Here is a 19,654-nt window from a genome sequence, read left to right on the forward strand (position 1 = left end):
CACATGAGAGTGTTCACACCAATGGAATCAAAAGAAAGTTATTTCCTCCAAGTGCGTCCGGATTCTTAACAGGAAGTATTCTGGCATTGCTAAAAATGACCTAACACCAAATAGTTTAAAAATATATCAGAGCAGGGATCAGTTCACTGTGACATTATTTGTCTTTTCTCAAATACAACACCTCCAAGTCCTATCCTTTCTCCATTCCACCGCAGAGGGGCAATTCTGGTTTCTTCTCCCACAAATAATTGCTCTGCTTTTCCTCCCTTCAAACCATGAGAACTTCCAGGCCCTCAAGTTTCCCACTGAGAACCATGTGGGAAGGAGCCACTTCAAAAATCCAGGTTCCGACTGCCGGAAATCGGGGGATGCCTTTCTACTCTATCCAACAATCAAACATTAAAATATAAAAACAAAGGAAGAGCTGAGGAACGGTTCCAGATTAAAGAAGACTAAAGTGACATGAGAACTAAATGAAATGTAGGATTCTGGATTGAATCCCTGGAACAGGAAAAAGAATTTTGTTATAAAGGACAATATTGGGAAAATCTGTGAAATGTGAATGTCCGTAAGTTAGATTATAATGTCATATATTGATTTTAACAATTTTCTTGTTATATAAATTAACTTCCTTGTTCTTAAGAACTACACATTGAAGTATTTTAGGGATAAAGAGACATCATGACTGCAATTTACTTTTAATAGTTCAGAAAAATAATAGATAAAATGAAAATGACAAAGCAAATGGGATTAAAATAGAAATAGATATGGATGGTTATACAGGAGTTCTTTTTTCCTATTTTTGTAACTTTCCTGTAAGTCTATAATTATTCCAAAATCAAAGGTCATTGAAAAAGAAAAAAACATCAATTGTGAATTTCAGAGCATCAAAAATGCAATACCAGATATCTAAGTTCCCTAAAATAGTAAAACAAATTTATTAAAAGCTATATTGTGATGCTATTATAGAAAGACATAACTTCTAGATATGGCCAAAGTAGAAGAAAATATTATAAAAGAGACCAATACAATTAACAGTGGTGATCACTGGTTTACATGTCAAATTCTTCTTTCTCCTAGCATTTTTCTGGGATTTCTATAACGAACATATCCATGCTGTGTAATAATCAGAAAAAAAGGGACTTTAAAAAAAGATATTTTAAAAAAGGGACTAAAAAAAGAGATAAACATGACAGGCTAGATGAAGAAAAAACACTGCTTCAATGCTTCCATCACTTTCTCCTAGAGAACCTTCTGGAATACCACAGGCATCTTGGAAATGTGGAGAAAGAGGACTTCCCCTGGGACGGCCTCCCCGACTCCCAGAGCCAAGTTAATTGCCCACTTCGCTATATTCCCCCAGCACTCTGTTTTACCACTATTATGCATAAAACATATACTGAAATTCTCTATTTACACGTCTCACTTTCCCAACTCAATTACAAGTCCCTCCAGAACAAGGAAAGTAATGTATTCATTTTTGTGGTCCTATCACAGTGACGGAAATAATAGCAGTTACTGAGTTTCCTGAGTGAATGAGAAGTGGCCTGGCTGCAAAGTCACTCAGATATTTAATTGAGTAGCTATGGTAAATGAGCACCAACTAAAACCGAGTAATATCTAAATTCTTATTTCAAAGAAACTAAACTCTCATGGGACCGGGAGCAACACCCCCTAACACTTCCTAACAAGTTCCAATGTCATCACGACAATGAAGAGAACAGGCATGAGCTGTCAATGCAATGAGGAGACTCAGGAAAACAAGGCAAAGTAAGAGGCAGGGGACACTTTCCACCACAGACTGAAAGGAAGCATCCCCTCTGAGCAAGGAGCCGGTGTAATGTCAGCGACGGAGGCGGTGAGAACGGGGTATCTATCACCTTCTTTAAACTTTTCACAGTTGTGAACCTTCTCATCTACGATTCAATATTTGCTGAAACCATTCTTAAAAATCCCGAAGATTTTCATTCATTTATTGATTTACTAAACACACTTTAGACATCTACCATGTGCCAGGCACCCTGTTAGGGAGTTTAGGCATGAATAAGTCAGTCTCCCCGTCAAAGGCTCTGCAGTTAAGTACATAAACAGATGCAACACAATAGGACACTGGGCTTACTATAAAAGGGCTCCTCATTTTATGAGAACCTGGCAAAAATGGTCTTTGCAATCATTCCCACTACTTCCCATTCCACAAGGGAAAAAGGAAGACCTCAGGCCAATCCAGGGGAGGAGGAAAAAACAAATTGTGACCAAATGCACATGGCAAGGCTCTTCAACCAACATAAAAGTCATCAGAAGTGGTCAAAAAGCCCATCGAGCCACGAAAAACAATGGCTCCTTTTCTTTATTTGTCATTCTTCACATGTGCTTTTATTACCTAGAGAACTCTCTGCAACATCTAGTACGTGGAATCCCACAGAGTAAAAAAAAAAATTAAAATTAAAATGAGTCAGCTAAGCTGTGATAACTTAAGCTGTATCTTCTTCTGAAGCCACCCAAGGGTAAGAGCACACATGCTGAATTCATTTAATGCTGGAAGTCTTCCTCCCATCTGCTTACCACGTGTGTTGGTAGCCATGTCAGCCACTTTCTGAAAGGCGTCCAAGAAGGCAGCTGCTGCTACTACTGTTGTCCTAAAATGCAAACAGATAACAAAAGCATGAGGAATGTCTCATACTAGCAAATTCATTACAGTTCAAGGGCTAAAACCTCTGTGAAGGAGGAAATGTAAACTCCCAGGAGATACCGCTCAATTGGATATGAACAACCAGTGGCTTTGCGGCCCCACTATTTTCTCAGCAAGCATTTTTACTCCCTCTCCTATTAACTCTCTACCCAACAATGGCCAGCTTATTCAGTGCTAGTCCAGCGATGTTCTCCCCAATCCATTTCAGCTCATGGCTTAAAAATTATTACCGGACAAACTTTGGCAAAGGAAGAGAGGATAGTTGTTTCTACCTAAAAGAACAGCATCACTGAAAATCAGAAGTGGTACAGGTGAAATCAATTCTAGAGTAGGAGAATAATATACATGTATATGCATTTATACACACACACACACACACACACACACACACACACACACACAGAGAGAGAGACTGGGGCAAGGGAATCAAGATATCTAGTCCAAACAATTCATTGTAGAGAGGGGAAAACTGAGACCACAAAATGCAGAGGCCTTCAAGATCACCAGTCCACATGAGCTGCAAATGGATTCCAGCATCGTGACTCACCTCCTGTGCTCATCCCACTACAAGATCTAGCTAAGGAGCACTCGCTCACAAATCTAATTATAATGAAACTGAGATACTATTTCTTTTTCAACTTTAGAAGGCCATTTCAACTATACTTCCCAAATCTCTAAAAACTAAAAATGGGGAGAAGTTACCATCCTGGTTTTAGGTCCTATAAATTATTTTGAATTCTTCACATCTCCTTGAGCACTGTAAGAGGCTTGAATACTCTGTGGTCCAGTTTGGATGGCTAAAATCCCGAGAAGAGTGATCAGGCTCCGTGCCAGGACCACAGATGCAAGCAAACCAACCCCAAAACATGCACGCAAAGACCTCACAAGCACGCTTACAGCGTGATGTTAATTTTCAAGTAGGTCCCATACGAATCCAGTCTTTACTGAACAGTCCCAAGAATGTGAAGTTGCTGAAGGAAGAAGATGAAAATAAGGACCAGAAAGGAAGGAGTTCAAAATGAAGACAGAGGAAAGAAATGCCGTTTAAACATAACCAACACTGGCTATGAAACAAGAGAAAAAGAAATCCCCCCCAAACGTATAGAAGGTTCCAAAAAGGTGCTGGGAGAGGTCCCTATGGGAACCCGGGCAAAAGTCCCCTAGAGCCAAACTTCAAAATGAGGCCTAATATTTTCCAGCCAGGCAACAAAACATTCTGCTCAAATTAAAAAACAAAAAATTAATGGCATACACATAGGCTAAAAGACAAAAATCAACAACAGCAAAAAGCATCACCAACCAATAATTACTTTTTTTTGTATGCTGTATGGTAGGAGTCACATTTCATTCTTTTTCGATATGACTATCCCATTATTGCAGCACCATTTGCTGAATTTTCTTTTCTTGGGGGTGGGGGGGTGCGGGGGGGTGGAGTGCCTTGGGGAAGAATTGAGCCAGGGTCTCCTGCATGGCAGGTGAGAATTCTACCCTTGCAACCCCCAATAATTACTTTTAAAAGGATATTTTTGAAAGAGTTGATAGCAAATGCAAGCCCATGAAAAGTCAACTTTATCATATATCCTAGGATTTATGAAGAGCTCATTTTGATTAATTAGTTCCTGGCACAATGGCTGGATTTATTTTCATTCATGCCAATGCCAATCATCCAAATACAAGGACCCAGCTGCAGAGGTACCTTGTGGATCACTCAGTCATCAGAAACCCACAGAAACTTAGGAGGGCAGTCAAGTTTGAGGAATGAAGAGCCTTTAAACACTGCCTTTCAATCCCAGTCCTGTTTCACTGTCTGGTGTAGTCGCAAGATATCCTGATCCTCTTGGATGGGGTAGAGAAGACACTGGCAGCAGAAAGGGGTAAAATGTGCCCAGACTTGTTTACCTCCTCTATAGTCTCATCTTTATTCTTTCTCGAAAATGAAAAATTAAACCATATGTCTCAAACCCCTACAACATTGTGAGCCATGTACTAGCAGTTTGACAAAATAATAAAGCAATGGTTCCTACCCTCAGGAGGCCGAAATGTTGTTAAAAACGATAAAATGGACCTGTTACCAGTGGGAATAAGATAAGATTGCTTCGAGTTTTATTTTGCATGTTTATTAAGGGAGTGCATCAGTTAATAACTCTGAGCTTTAGCTTCCCTGTTCGTAAAAGGGGGAAAGAACTATTTTCTCAGTCAACCCCCAAAGGCCCCCACGACGATTAAATAAGGATGAATAAGATACAGTAGAGGGAAGAAACTTAAATGTTTGATGGTTCTCCTACTTTGGAGACCAGCCTCCTTTGGATAGGTGATAATGGTGGTAGAGGTGGGTTGGGGGAGGCTGGGGAGGCCTCAGATGAAGGGTCTTGAATTCTGAGCAGAGGGGGTTAGATCTGATCCAGCAGAAAGTAACTGCAAGTTCTTAAGCAAGAAAACGGTACAGGACTCCACCTGTGGAAGAGGCAGCGGTATTCCAGAGCCCACTGTCCATCTGGAGGCCCGCTCGCTGCTCTGGAAATCCCAGGTTCATGGATAGAAGCTGGAGAAATGGAAGGGAGAAGACTGACCCTCCCGAGTTCTTCTCTCCCCATCTCTAAGGGAGTGAGGAGCCCCCAGTCCTACGTCTAACGCTCTGAGCAGTAACCCCAGGCGTTCATGGGCAAAGGCGAACAGCATCAGGCCATTGCTCCCGTGTCTTCTATGTCATTCACGTGGTTTTCATCCAGGAAACCACTACCTGCTTCTGCCTTCAGAAAAACCATTTTCCATCCTTCCAAACCAAACAATGCCACTCCCCAGTGTTATGAACAGACGTCATGAGGGTAATCACTTTTTTAAATGTTCCATCCCTCGTGGACAACCCACTAAGTACAATGGTATCCCTTCTCCCTAAGGATTTAGAAGGCTATGGTTTTTCTCTCGCTAAGCCAACTTGGTAGATGAACTCACTCCCTCCCCCTACATGGGGCATGACTCCCAGGTGTAAATCTCCCTGGCAATGTGGGACAGAAATGCCGGATGAGCTGGGACCTGGCATCATGGGATTGAGAAAGCCTTGTTGAACAAAAGGGGGAACAGAGAAATGAGTCAAGATAAAGGTTCAGTGGCTGAGAGATTTCAGAGTCGAGAGGTTATCCTGGAGGTTATTCTTATGCATTATATAGATATCTCTTTAGTTTATGGTGTATTGGAATGGCTGGAGGGAAGTACCTGAAACTGTTGAGCTGTGTTCCAGTAGCCTTGATTCTTGAAAACAACTGTATAATGATAAAGCTTTCGCAATGTGACTGTGGGATTGTGAAAACTTTGTGTGTGGTGCTCCTTTTATCCACAGTATGGACAGATGAGCAAAAAAATATGGATAAAAAATAATAGGAGGGATAAGGGGTCAAATAAACTGGGTAGATTGAAATACTACTGGTCAACGAGAGGGAGAGGTAAGGGGTATGAGTTGTAAGAGGTTTTTCTCTTTTCTTTTTATTTCTTTTTCTGGAGTGATGCGAGTGTTATAAAAATGATCATGGTGACGAATACACACTATGTGATGACATTGTGAGGCACTGATTATACACTGTATGCATAGACTGTAGGTGTGTCAAGATTTATCAATAAAATATTTTTTTAAAAAAAGCTATGGTTTTAACACAAAGATCTTGAATATTGCCTATTTCACATGAAATAATATATGAAGAAGCACAAGACTCAGCAATAATAACAGCCCCTTGGAGTAGATCAGCACTAAATCTGTTTGTTCAAAACAGCTTTATTGAGGTATACTTTTCATACCACAAAATTCACCCATTGTAAGTGCCTAATTCAGTGATTTTTAAAGTACATTTATAGAGTTGTATGATCCTCATCACAATCCAATTTTACAACATTTCCATCACCCCAAAAAGATTCCCTGTGCCCATTTCTACCTCTTTCCACCCCTAGCCCCGGTAACTGCTAATCCACACCTGTCTCTACAGATATACCTTTTCCAGACATTTCACATAAGTGGAATTGTACAATATTCAGGGCTAGGTTTTAAACTCTTCAGACAGGGACACAGTAATGGAAAAGAACACGGACTCTGGAGCCAGGCTGCCTGTGTTCAAATCCCCGCTCTGCCTTTTACTAGCAGTGTGACTTTGGGTAAGTTTCTTAGCTTATCCATGCCTCCGTGTCCTCATGAGTGAAATGAGGATAAAAGCTATCCTCACTCTGCAGTGCTGGGAGATTTAAATAAGTTAAAGGGACATAGCGGGTATGACATAAATGGTGTCCATATTATTACCTTCCATATGGACATCATTTCACTCAAAATCCCCAAATAAGGAGACAGGCAGAGTGAGCCTGATGTGACGAATGGGACAAGGAACAGGACCTATGGCTAATGAGTGGTACTGCTCAAATGAGAACCCAATTTATCCTCCTACCTCTTCCAAACCTAACCCCAACCCTGCCTTTTGGGTCCGTCCCTCTTCATCCATCATCTAAGGATGGTACCCATTCTGGGAGACGACAGGCTTCTACTTACCGAAGCTGGGACTGCAGCTTTCCTGCTTTGTTTATGAAATCTTCCCAAACCGGATAGCTCCCCTACAACAAAACAAAGTCACCAATGAGTTACGCTGTAATAGACGTCTGATTAAGGCATGAGCTTGCCCAATTCAAGCTGTATACAGAGTGATTGATCTGTGCGTGACCATCTTCCTTCGCAGCGTCTATGACAAGTCATCCACATTACATATATGTTTATTGGCTCAGGGATGTGATTGGAATATGCTCAGCCTCTGCCATGTTGCGAATATTACCAACTGGGACTGCACGGCACAATCTAACATATAACGCATTGCGGCATCGCCTTTTGATTCAATAAAGGTGAGTCCACATTTTGGGGGTGCAGAACATTTCAGGCTCTGTCTTGATCCACCTGCTCACGCCACATGGTCCTGCTGTTCTTTTCTTATTCCAAACAGCAGCAAGCAGGGAACCCGAGTGACGGGGGCTCCTCCCCAGGACAGGTGGCCACCACGAAGCAGTATTAGAACATCAGAAGCTCAAGGTTGGAAAGTTATCTAAAAATAGCCGCCTCGGCTGATGGCTGGAACCCACCATCCATCCACAATATGGCAGCAGGTGGCTCCCGGGCTCTCCGCACACTTAAGCCAGCTGGAAGCTCATCAGCCTCTGCAGCAGCCAGCCTGTCCTGTGAGGCCTCGTGATCCCAGGCCCGACCTTCTCAGGGACCGCTTTAAGAACCTGGGGCAGATTGGGAAGGGGGTTCATACCTGGACCTAACTAGAAAACGGTAAATAGATGGGGATTATAATATAATAGGGGATTATAATAGTTAGAGTACAACTAACCCTGCTCCACATGAGCTCTTCTCCGAGAACTGAGGATAGCGACCACAATAGTCCACAGCCTTCCGTCCTTCAGCTACCCAACCACAGCTCCGTTTTCACTCAGGCCGCTGCTTTACATCCCCCCGTCCACTGCTCTACTCTTCTCAGCTCGGTGCCAGACCCAAACTCAAAACTGGCCTCTCCCTTCTCCCATACATATTAAATTTATATGATGATCGAGGACCCAGCCAACCAATATAACCAATTTATATTAAGATCAAGGGACTCTAAATAAACCCAGAAAAGGGGAAGCCCTGGTTAGAGAAATGGTGCTTGGCATGGAGTCATTTAAATACAGAACTAAGACTACACACGTGGGGTACTCTGGCTCTAGAATAGCATGTAAATGTTACAAACTTTAACAAGGTAAAAAAATAATACATGCCTCCTCTTGATTTTGTTTTTCAAGAGAGGAGGAAGAAATTACAATGAGGTTAATCATATTATCTGTCATTACAGAAGTCCAGTCGTCAAAACTATAATGGGGCTAAAACACGATTCTACCCTCTTAATCATTTTAGTAATTTCTTTTCTTTGTTTTTAAATTTTCATTATGTTAACATATACATAAACACAAAATGTACCACTTTAACCATTTTTACATGTAAACTCAGGGGTAGTAATGGCACTTATACGGTTGCGCTACCATTGCGTCCATCCATTACCAAAAACATTTTCATCCCCCCAAACGAAGGTCTGTACCCATTAAGCAATAACCCCGTTCTCCTGGCCCCATAGCTTCTAATCTACTTTCTGTCTCTAGGAATGCGCTCATTCCAGATATTTCACTAGTGGAATCATATGACATTTGTCCTTTTGTGTCTGGTTTATTTCACTCAACATCACGATTTCAAGGTAGCACCCCTTTTTTACGGCTCAGTAACCTTCCCCTGCACGCATGCAGCACATCTTCTTTCCCCAGTCATCTGCTGACGGACACTTGGGTTGCTTTTGGCTATTGTGAATAATGCTGCTGTGAACACTGGTGTACAATCAATCTTTCTTCCTTAGAGCTTAGTTGCTCAACCTCAAACTATTCACGTTTTGTGCCGGGTAATTCTCTGTTGTGGGGTCTGTCCTGTGCACAGGTGGATGTTTAGGAGCAGCCCTGGCTACTATTCACCAGACACCAGCTGTGACAACCCAAAATTCCTCCAGACATCACCAATTGTCCCCTGGGGCCAAATCACCCTGCTGAGAACCCCCGCCTTAGAGGGATGTTGAAGAATTTAATTTCTTTTGGAAAACAGTTATCTGAAGTTCAGCCATTTCTTCAGTATTTACCTCAGTTTCCTTTCCTGCTGTTAAACTAAGGTAAAACTAAATAGGCTTGCATTTTGAAAATAGCATGCATGGTAGGAACATGTCATAAAATTGCCTGTTCATATATTTCTCTCACTGTCAATTCTATTGGAAAATGTGCACAGAGCTTTCTAGAACACTGTCTACCAAATATTAAAATGGGTCATTTCTGGGAACTAAGATTTGGACCTTTTTCTGTTGCTTTCTCCTTTGCACTTTCCTCTATGGCTAGAATTTTTATGAGGATCATGTACCATTTTTATGAAAACAATAAAGCCATTACCTTAATAAACGTAGGATCAAATTAGAAGTACTTTACATAACACTGGAATCCTAAAGTCTGTTTCACACCTGCTGCTGGACCACACCTGCAGGCTCTGCATTTCTGCATTTGAGGTCTGCTGGCCCCAAGGGAAGGTCTCTGGATTTACTCCTGTGGCGGCAATTTGCACCAGGGCAGGGATCCTGTCCGAATGGATCCTGGCACAGCATATCTTGTGCAGCAGCACCTGAGCTACTTTCCACCAATACCTGTCACAGGCCTAGTCACCTCTACCGCTAAGCCATCAGGCTTCCATCCCCGAGTGTGTGCCCTCCGGGGTTCTTCAACCTTGCAAGAGCTCAGGCTGCCATTCCAGCCCCACCAAGATACTGTGGGGATCCCTATTATAATCCCCATCTATTTACCATTTTCTAGTTAGGTCCAGCTATGAGCACCCTTCCACATCTGCCTCCAGGTTCTTAAAGCGATGGAGTGCTCTGGCTGGCCGCAGAGAGCTCTGTCCACATGGACAGCAGTGGGCATCCATCCTTTGGGGCGCCCAAGGAAACAGGGCTTCGTTTAAACATTCCTTCTCTTTCTGCTCCAAAGACAGAGACAAGTTTTCGAACAAGTGTATGGCTGTTCAGAGATGATAATGTACCTCTAGCCTAAGGTACCATCACTGCTCACCTACAGAAGGGAGAAGGACCTGACGGCTAGGCATCCTTCTCCCAAGCCCAGCCCTGCCATCCAGGAAGAAGGCCACTGAGAGGATCAACCATATCTCTAAAGAGACAAGAACATGCTGGAAAGGCAAAGGCCTGGGCAGGAAATGCTGCATCCTGATTTCTAGTCACAGCCCTGCCCCAGCAATTTACTGGGGGGTGTTGGGGCAAATCATTTTACCCTCTCAGGCCCTGTTTCCTTCTTATAAGAATAATAAACCACTCCATCAGCGATAGGATTGTCCAACGTCAGAAGACTGTAGGGAAGGGGCGAGGAGCACAAATTCAGTTGCCTGGGTTGAATCTGAGCTCCACAGCAGTCCCTGTATTGGGAGTCAGTCTCTCCTTTGCAGGGCTGGCATGGGGAATAAATGAGAACACACCTGGAGAGCACTCAGCGCAGGGCCTGGCACACAGTAAGTGCTCAATAAACACTTGACAGGACTTAAGCAGAGTCATAAGTCAAAGTCTGTTAACAGACTCCAAATAAGACTCACCCAGGATGTTGGGAGAAATCTTAAAAACCCTTTAACTCGGAAGCATCCATCCAGCCTGGAACTCCTCATTCTTCTCCTGAGTACAGAACCAGACTAGGTGGGAAGCTTTTTCTTTCTATGCAGGATGAGTTAATCACAGTTAAAGCAGAATCAGGCTGTGGCAGCTGGTGTACGGCACCAGGCGAGCTGTCTGCCACTCCCACGGAAAAGGTGGTGTGGAGTATCCAACCCTGAGATAAACGTGCCTGAAAATAACGGCTCCTCAAACCACTTTAAAAACTACTTATCTGCCCCCGCCAGGAGCTGCATTTCAGTCTTTACCAAATGAGCAAGGGAAGGAGGGTCCCCCCTCTACTCAGGGGGTACCCAGCTCTCCACCCATGAACGCCCACTCAGCCAGAAGGCTGCCAAAAGCCGCACACTCCTGACTTAACCATACTTGACAAGTTATCAAAGAATGTCAGGCCCACCTGTTTTAGACAATATATAATATAATGGATTCTTAAAAAAAAAATCAACTTCTAAGAACAAAAGACAAAAACCTCCTTGTGTTGAGAAGTGAAAAAAAAAAACTTCGTGTAGATGTTATTAAAATTTGAAGTTAAGGTGATGTTGGGTTGTTCCAGATTTTTTTAAAGTTTCTTTCAAAGGGAAAAAAAAAGTTTCAATCCACCTAAAAGCAGTTTTACTATGAACAGTGAAAAGTTCTGAGGAAGTGAGAGGAGGGAGAAGGTAATGGTAGAAAGATTAAAAAGTAACAGAAAAAAAGTCCTGGAATTTTCCGGAATAAGGCACTTTTAGTACAGCAAGCCATACTCAAATTTCAAAAGAAACATGCAAACTAAGACATTTTATGCACTTAGATCCCTTTTGGAGAGCAAGCCCAGTATGGTCTGTAATTTTCTAACCTGCACGTGTCCACCAATCTTTTAGAGTACCAGGCACTTTTGCAAAAAAATGATTATTTCTGATCGTTCTCCACTCACTTTTTTTTTTTTTTTTTTTTTTAATTTTACATGGGCAGGCATCGGGAATCAAACCTGGGTCCTCTGGCATGGCTGGATGGCTGGCAAGCATTCTTGCCTGCTGAGCCACCGTGGCCCTCTACTCACTTTTGAGGAAATCCCTATGAATGCATTCCCAAAGCAGTGAAAAAGTTTCAACACAGACCCCACTGTGGAGTGACCAGAGAAAACATAAAGGTTTCACAATTTTCCAAACAGACCAAAATCAAAGAAAATAAACCTCTCCTAAGTGCCCTGGGTCTGCCACATCCAAAGTCATAAGGCGGAAGGAAGATTATCCTCCTTCAGAATCACTTGAATTTCTTTGGAGAGCAAGGCAGGCAGTTTAGGGAACCCTCAGTGATGCGGTGTAAACAGAATGCAAACATCACACCCCGTTCTGAGAGAAAGGGAAAGTCTGTGAGCGCTGGGGCTTCTCTAAAGATATGCTCTGATTTATACCTTTGCAGTCACCAAATGGGGCTCCCAGCATACCCCCCAGCACACAACATGCCTACAGTCCCTGCTTGCTGTATTCTCTTAAAATCTCCAGGGGGATTCAACAACCTCAAAAAACTCCTACTCAGCCATCACAACCCAGCTCAAAGGTCATCTCTTCTCTGACACATCTCCTTCCCACTTCCCCCACCCCCCGCCGGATTAGCTGAGCGCCACTCTCTGTTTATCATATCACGTAATTCACAGCCTATGACCCTGAGGTCCCCTCCACCCCACAACTAAACTGTGGGCTCAAGGATGGAGAAATGCAGGGAGGAAGGAAAAGCATTTCTGGCAAGAGACGGAAAAAGAGAGGAAGCAGACAGCTGTGTCCCAGGGACAGTGGAATGATGCACGTACGTGGAGGAGAAGCAGGAAATGGGAAGGGAGGACAAAGGGACCGTGGACAGCATTCAGAGACAAGATCCAGAGTTCAAGCGCAAAAGGGACAGTGTGGGGAGACCAGGGTGGCCTTCATTCAGAGGGCATTGACATAAGGCCCAAGCCAGCCACGTGATGGGAAAACTTGGCTAATGAGTCCATCCCCTACCTGGAGATGTCCTGCTCCCTTTGGGTGAAGGGGAGAGAAGGTCGTCACTTTCTTCCTTCTTAGGAAAAAAGCCACTGCATTTCAACTTCTCAAGAATTTGGTGGATGTAAGTTGGCTTCCTCATCCCTAGCCTGAAATACCCACTGCCCTCTCCTCTTCTGCCTCCACTTCCTCCACCTTCCCCAGCGGAGGCCAGGGCAGGCCATTTGCTAACCCAAGGTACAGAAGTGAGCTGGCAGCAGTGCTGGCTTGGATTCGTCTCTGTTTTGTTCTGTAGTAACAGAGGCGCCGGATGGCATCCCACACACGGGGCAGATGGCTAAACTCTATGTCGCTCGCTGGTTAACGGTGCTCCATAAATAATGCAGCAACTGCCTCTCTCCACCTAGGCCCCACTGTGGCAGTGCCACCTCCAGGGACAGCTGAAGGAATTCGACACCTCCCTGCCACAGAGGCAGCAAGGGCAGGGCGTGGAGGAGGCCAGGGGCTGTGGCTGCAGGAGCAGCCTGAGAACAGACAGAGAGCTCGGGAGGACTCCGGTGAGGAGGAGAAATTCCACTTACTGGAGGATACAGTGGGGCTGCATGGGGGCAGGCTGCAGGGGATTGGGTTCCAGTTCAAAGGCCAAAGGCTCCAGACAGAGGCTGGCTCACCAGTGGGTTGTGGCTAATGAGGATTCCCAAGCTTGGATATAAGAATGGAAGAATAACTTCCCAAGTCCCTCCTCTCACCTGAACAAGCATCACCATCAGCATCATTTAGTACTGCTACTTCCTAAATAGGTCGCTGTGTGCCAAGTACATGTACCAATGCTTCTGGGACTTTAACTCACACATCCATCCCCTGGGGGTATTGTAGGAATGCATATTCTGGTTCAGTCAGTCTGGAGGAGGTCCTAAGATTCTGCACAGCTAGTCTGCTTCTGGGAGCTGGTGACCCTGCTGGTGCCTGGGCCACACCCTGAGCAGCACAGCTCCAGGTACATTCTTATTTCACACTCACAGACTCCCTAAGAGTTAGGTGCAGCTGTTTTACAGCTGTGGAAACTGAGGCCCAGGGTTTATATTGAAGTGATCAAGGCTGAAATGGGATCCTGTATCCATCTGAGTTTATACTCCAAGTGATACCCTGACTCTGGGAAGCGAAAGCAGCAAGATGGACAGATCCCACCGGCCATCCTAGCCCAGCCACAGGGCAGCAGAAAGCAGGCTGGATCCTGTTTGCTACGTGGGTCCTGCAGGAGCTCAGACAATGCTGAGAAGGGGGCCAGAGCTCCCCCAAACACGTAACAACTGTAAATGTGACCCTAGAAACTGGGATCCTAGATCCTCTTCAGGATCCTTGCCCATGTGGAAAAGAAGAAATGAAAATCAAAACAAAGGACAACTCCTCATGTAGACAAAAGCCTGAGAAACAGGAGAAATGGTCACAATTGCTGTTATTCAGTGGTATGACTGTGGGCATGTTACCTTATCCTCAGGTTTTCTGGGGCTCTGGAGCCCATCTGCTCTAACCAGGAGATGGGAGAACCTCCCTGGAGCAACGAGGCTGGGGATGCCACTAAGCCCCCTCCCTGTGGTACCCAGGTTTACGGGAACTTCAGCAGGGTGAGTAAGAAGAACACAACCGACAGCATCCTCGCCTTCTTCTTCTAGAAGCGAGCACAGATGTCAGGGAAATGAACTGCAGAGAAGCTTCTGGAGGAGTCTGGACCCCTTCCGACCTAAGCCCGAGATCTCCTGGACTTTTGGCTTCTATGTGCACGAGGCAGGAATCTGCCCATCTTCGAGAAGTGGGGGTGGGGGGTAACGGGCAGGCTCATGAATGCCTGTCACAGCTCTGTCCCCAAACCACCCATCCCCACCCCATCCTGCAAGATGAAGGGCCCCTAAGATCCTCAGATGAAAGGCGCTGCATAGGCCCATCATCCATCAGAAACACCATTCCCGGGCTTTTATTCGCTGATCGGGGCTTGCCTAATCCACTAATTATGCCTGTCCATCAAGTGGATGACAGCCTTGGGGATAATCAGGGGTTGCTTCCTTGCATGCCCACCCCCACCTACTAGCTCAAGCTCACCAGCAATAAATATGCCTGTGAAAAGGATGATTTAACCACAAACTGTGCTCCCTCCCTCCACCTCCCCCCACACGCTCACTCACACACACACACACACACACACACACACACACACACACACACACTGCTCCATTTGTAACCATAGCATGCTAATTAAGTCAAGGACATCAAGATTTCTCTTCTTCCAGCACCACTAGGTTCGATGCCCAGACTGTCTGTTTTCTGCCATATGGGGAGGTCTCCGCTTGAAATTAAGAAGAACCAAACAAATATGCCAACCAATCTCTTTCAAGTAGTTTTTTATTTTTTTCAGTTTTCTACCGGGAAGCGTGCTTTTGGCTAGCCCGAGCCATACAATATGGTGGCCACTGGCCACATGTGGCTCTTTAGATGGAAATGAATTAAAAGTAAAGTGAAAATTCATTTCTTCAGTGGCACTGGCCACATTTCAGGTGCTCAACTGCCACATGTGGCTAAAGGCTATGGCTTTAGACAATGCAGATACCAAACATCTCCTTCATCACAGAAACTTCTAGCACCCAGCACTGGCTGAAGGTTCCTCTGGGCATCGCCAGGGTGTACTACAACCGCAACTGCGCTTCTACTTCTATCCCTCGACTTCTGGAAATTTGTGTGTGGACCATGCTCTACATTTCTCTGAAAACAGAATCCCTCTCCTTCTCCTTTCTCCAAACTCATGTCATTCCCCTCCTCAATTTTTGCTGCCCCATTTCCATTATTATTTCAGATAGACCCTCCCACCTAAAGAAAAAGAATAGGGAGAGATATGGAAAAATCACGGCCTTCATTTGCCAATTGTCTTACATTTGCATGACCTAGTTTTTGAAGGTAAATCCCCCCTTTAGGAGTCTAAATTTGTTTCATTATCACCATTAATAGCACGTCTCATATTTACATGGTCCTTAACAGCATATAAAGAGCTTTCACCATATCCCTGGGAAGGCAGCCGGTAGAAAAGGCGTCAACACTTCCCTTATTACCAAGGAGAAAATAAGGCACAGAAAGGTGAAGTAATTTGCCCAAGGTCATGGAAGGGTTTGCCCTCACATCCAGTTTATTTCATTAGCTGCTTGGCTTTGTTTAAAACAAAATCTCAGTCCCAGGGTTTCACCTAAGCCTGACTGATTCCCCACACCTGGAAACCTGGATATTCAAAAGTGAACCACCTAGCGCATAGAACTGGCAGTAAACTGCTTTTATCTAAGTGCTGGTAAGAATGTCTGTGTGGATTTAAGTTCCTCCGGAATAGGAAACATTTTCCCCTCTAACCTTTCTCCCACTGTAGATTCCAAAGCTATTGCTCCATTTATTTATCCCGGTTATATAACTGCATCCACGTGAGACAATGAATGGAAGTAAAATGCTTGGTGGACTGCACAGACCATAAAAATATTAATATTACAACCATTCTTTCACGTCTGTATGCCTGTACTCACCCACAGCACCTCCCTGGAAGCGCCTTCTCTCCCCCGCTCCACCCAACTCCAAAGCCACTTTTGCATCTCAGAGATCCGTTCCTTTTGGGGTCAATCTCTCCAACACCCTGAACAGAAAGGCAAACACCCACGACCCTGGAGTGGACCCTGTGTGTGAGTTGAGGTTTTGATCCTCAATGAGCACCTCTAGGTTCAGCCAGACTTACTCACCGGGTGACTCTGGGCCAGTTACTTAATCAGCCGGTGCCTCCCTGTCTTCAAAGGTAAATGACGCTAATAACAGTCCCTACCGCAGCGGGTGGCTAAGAGATGAAGTGAAACACAGAACTCAGTAATTGCTGGCAGCCACTGCTTTAACGAGTCAGTGTTCAAAGCAGTCAGGCCGATTCCGTCATTTAATGAGCACCTACTATGTGCAGGCACTGAGCTAGGCGGTGGCCAGACAGACATAAGCCGAGGTCAAAGTGTCAGGGAACTTGGTCTAGAAGGAAAGCTGATGCTCTCAAAGCCCTGGAGAGCAGCATACCCTAAATTTACCTACAAAGTTCTGGAAGCATCCCAAAGTAGGGGGATGGTCTCCCTTAGTTCTTAAAGGATAAGTGGGAATTTTCCTGGAAAAGAAGGAAAGGAAGGAGCAAGGGAAGAAGCATTCCCTGCAACAGAAACAGAATTAGCAAAGGGGAAAAAAAGTGCAGGGGAGCAGGCTGCATTCTAGGCATAGGAGTCTTTTGTTTATACATAACATATATCAGGCATATTTGTGAAGTGTGGGTGCCGAGAAAGCAAGGTGGCCCTTCTTATTTGTTTTATGAACTGCAGAGGGAGGTTGTGGGAGCTCAGGGTGGCCCAAGAACAGCCCCCACTTCCACTTGGCCATGCTGCAATCCCAGCATGACCTACAAGACAGTCATCTGGGATGTTTGTTTAAAACGGCCAATTCCTGGGCCCCACCTGAGACCTACACTAGTCTCTGGAAAAGGAGCCCAGGAATTCGCATTTTAGCACACTCCCCAGAGGACATACATGCCCACTAAAAAGCACACACAATGAGATTTGAGAATCCCTGCACTAGATTGGAATCCGGGTCCCTCTGAGCCTTGGAGGCTGTGACCTCAGCAACTTCTCAGGCCTGACGTCCATGTCTGGCTCCTCCAGAAGTAATCTCCGGTGACAGGCGCTCACAGGTGGGGATGTGAACTGACGCACACTTTCTGGAAGCTATTCTGCAGTGAGTTTCAGAAGCCTTTAAAAAACACATACCTTTGACCCAGAATAAACCTTTCTGGGAAACCACTGGCGTATATCAATAGCTATACAAAGTATAAAGTCATTGCAGTATTGCTTAAAATTAGTGAAAAATTGGAAGCAGCCTAAATGCCAACCATAAGGAACAGGCTCCTACCTCAGGGCCTTTGTACTTGCTCTTCCCTTGCTTGGAATATCCCTTTCCCAGTACCCACATGGTTCATGAATTGTGCTCAAATACCATCTTCTCTATGAGACATTGCCTAACCACCCTACCTAAAAACAGTAACACCACTCCCACTTTTTCTCCATTGTACATATTCCTTCTAATATACTAGAAAATTGATTTCTTTGGTTAATCTGTCCCAGGAGGGCAGGGATTTGTGTCCATTTTGTTCACTGCTATTTCCCCAGCACTTAAACAGAACCTGGCACATCGTAGACACCCAAATATGTGTCTATCAAATGAATTAACGACAGACAACCAAAAACAGAACACTGCCCAGCCATTAAAATCGCAGTGCTTACAATTACACACACGGGAAGTAAGGACACTATACTGCTAAGTGAAAAAGCAAATTTCAGACACACAAAGCCACCTGACCCTTTATGGAAAAATGTGTGAGGCTCCCATGAGTGTACATAACCTATTTTGTGATCAACTGGTTATGGGTCAGATTCTTCCTTCACTGAAGTTTCTCATTTTCTTTCATTAACTTTATACGATGACTTGCATAATCTTTCAGAAGTAATCCCTCGTGAAATGCTCTCAAAACATTTGCTATATATATATATTTCTTTTTCTTTTTTCTTTTGGAAGAAGTTGCCTACTCAGCAACTTAATTGGGGTGTCCCTAATTAAGGCCAGCACAACATCAAAGAGGCCTGGTTCCAGGGGACCCTCGCTCCAGGTCAACTTCTGGTTTCAAGACAACTTCCCTTCTTCTGCCAATGTTGCCGGGGCCTCTGAGCTCAGACGCTGTCGGGCCTGGCCTTCAGTGCCCCCTGGCTCTGCTCCCTGCTTCCTATCGGGGTGCCCGTCCAATTACTCAGGCCCCGATCACAACCTGCAGGAGAGTTCACTTTGAAGGTTAGTAAACAGTCACTTCAAAACAAAGAGGGACCATTAAACCAGACTCAAAGACTTCCTGAATGGCTGCGTGCTCAGCTGCAGGAGACCCGGCTCAGGCAAGCCAGGCCTCCAGAGCCAGAGCGAGGTCTCCCTGGGAACTGGTCCCAAAGCATTTCCAGCCCCTGACTGCACAGACACCCCTCCAGCTCTCTGTTTTGCACTCAGTCGTGTGTGATGGAGCACCCACTATTGCCGGGGTAACCCCTGATGCAGGGGGGCTCTTCCAGCAAAAGAGACATGTCATGTGGTTGCCCCCTTGACCACGTGAGGCCCTAGGGCTTTGCACCCCACCTGCTCCCCGCTTCCCTCTGCTGACAGGTAAGAGGAACCCGGGGCTGGGTCCAGTGCCCGATGGCTTCACATCCTCGGCTGGATCATATTCCTCTTTGTACCCAGTGAGACCCCTTGAGCTTCTCCAAGGAGTTCAGAAACAAGCCTTGAATTTTTATCTATTTTATCCGGCTCATCCTGAGTCCTAGAGGTAGCCCTAGAACAATCAGAAAAGCTCTCAATAAAATACACCCATTGCAGAATGTAAGAAGGAAGCCCCAGGATGCATTGCTGTGAAGGTCGGCCCCGCACAGTGGCTAAGAGCACAGGCTTGGGAGCCAAATGCCTGGGTTCAAATCCCAACTTTACCAATTACTTGTGAGCTGTATACCATGGGGAAATGACTTAACTTCTCTGCACCTCGGTTTCCCTAATTGTAAAATGGGTGTGATGATAGTGAATGAGTCAATATGTATAAAGTGCTTAGAATAGTGCCTGGTGCATAGGTAGGCCATAGAAATGCTTGTTTAGTAAGGGAAATAAAACTC

At 44.9% G+C, this 19,654-nt stretch overlaps 1 protein-coding gene across 8 annotated transcripts in view; it reads right to left on the minus strand.

The window, feature by feature from the left end:
• Nucleotides 1-19,654, minus strand: part of MTSS1 (MTSS I-BAR domain containing 1) — a 158,175-nt gene that overhangs the window by 128,405 nt on the left and 10,116 nt on the right. For all 8 annotated transcript variants that reach the window (XM_077167608.1, XM_077167613.1, XM_077167607.1 and 5 more), the window contains 2 exons: nt 7,215-7,276; nt 2,563-2,636 (listed from right to left, as the gene is read on the minus strand). In XM_077167608.1, coding sequence (XP_077023723.1) covers nt 2,563-2,636; nt 7,215-7,276 — 136 coding nt within the window. The remainder of the gene's footprint in view (nt 1-2,562; nt 2,637-7,214; nt 7,277-19,654) is intronic.

The sequence above is a fragment of the Tamandua tetradactyla genome, chromosome 6, assembly GCF_023851605.1.
Source record: "Tamandua tetradactyla isolate mTamTet1 chromosome 6, mTamTet1.pri, whole genome shotgun sequence".
In the NCBI taxonomy this organism is placed as follows: domain Eukaryota; kingdom Metazoa; phylum Chordata; class Mammalia; order Pilosa; family Myrmecophagidae; genus Tamandua; species Tamandua tetradactyla.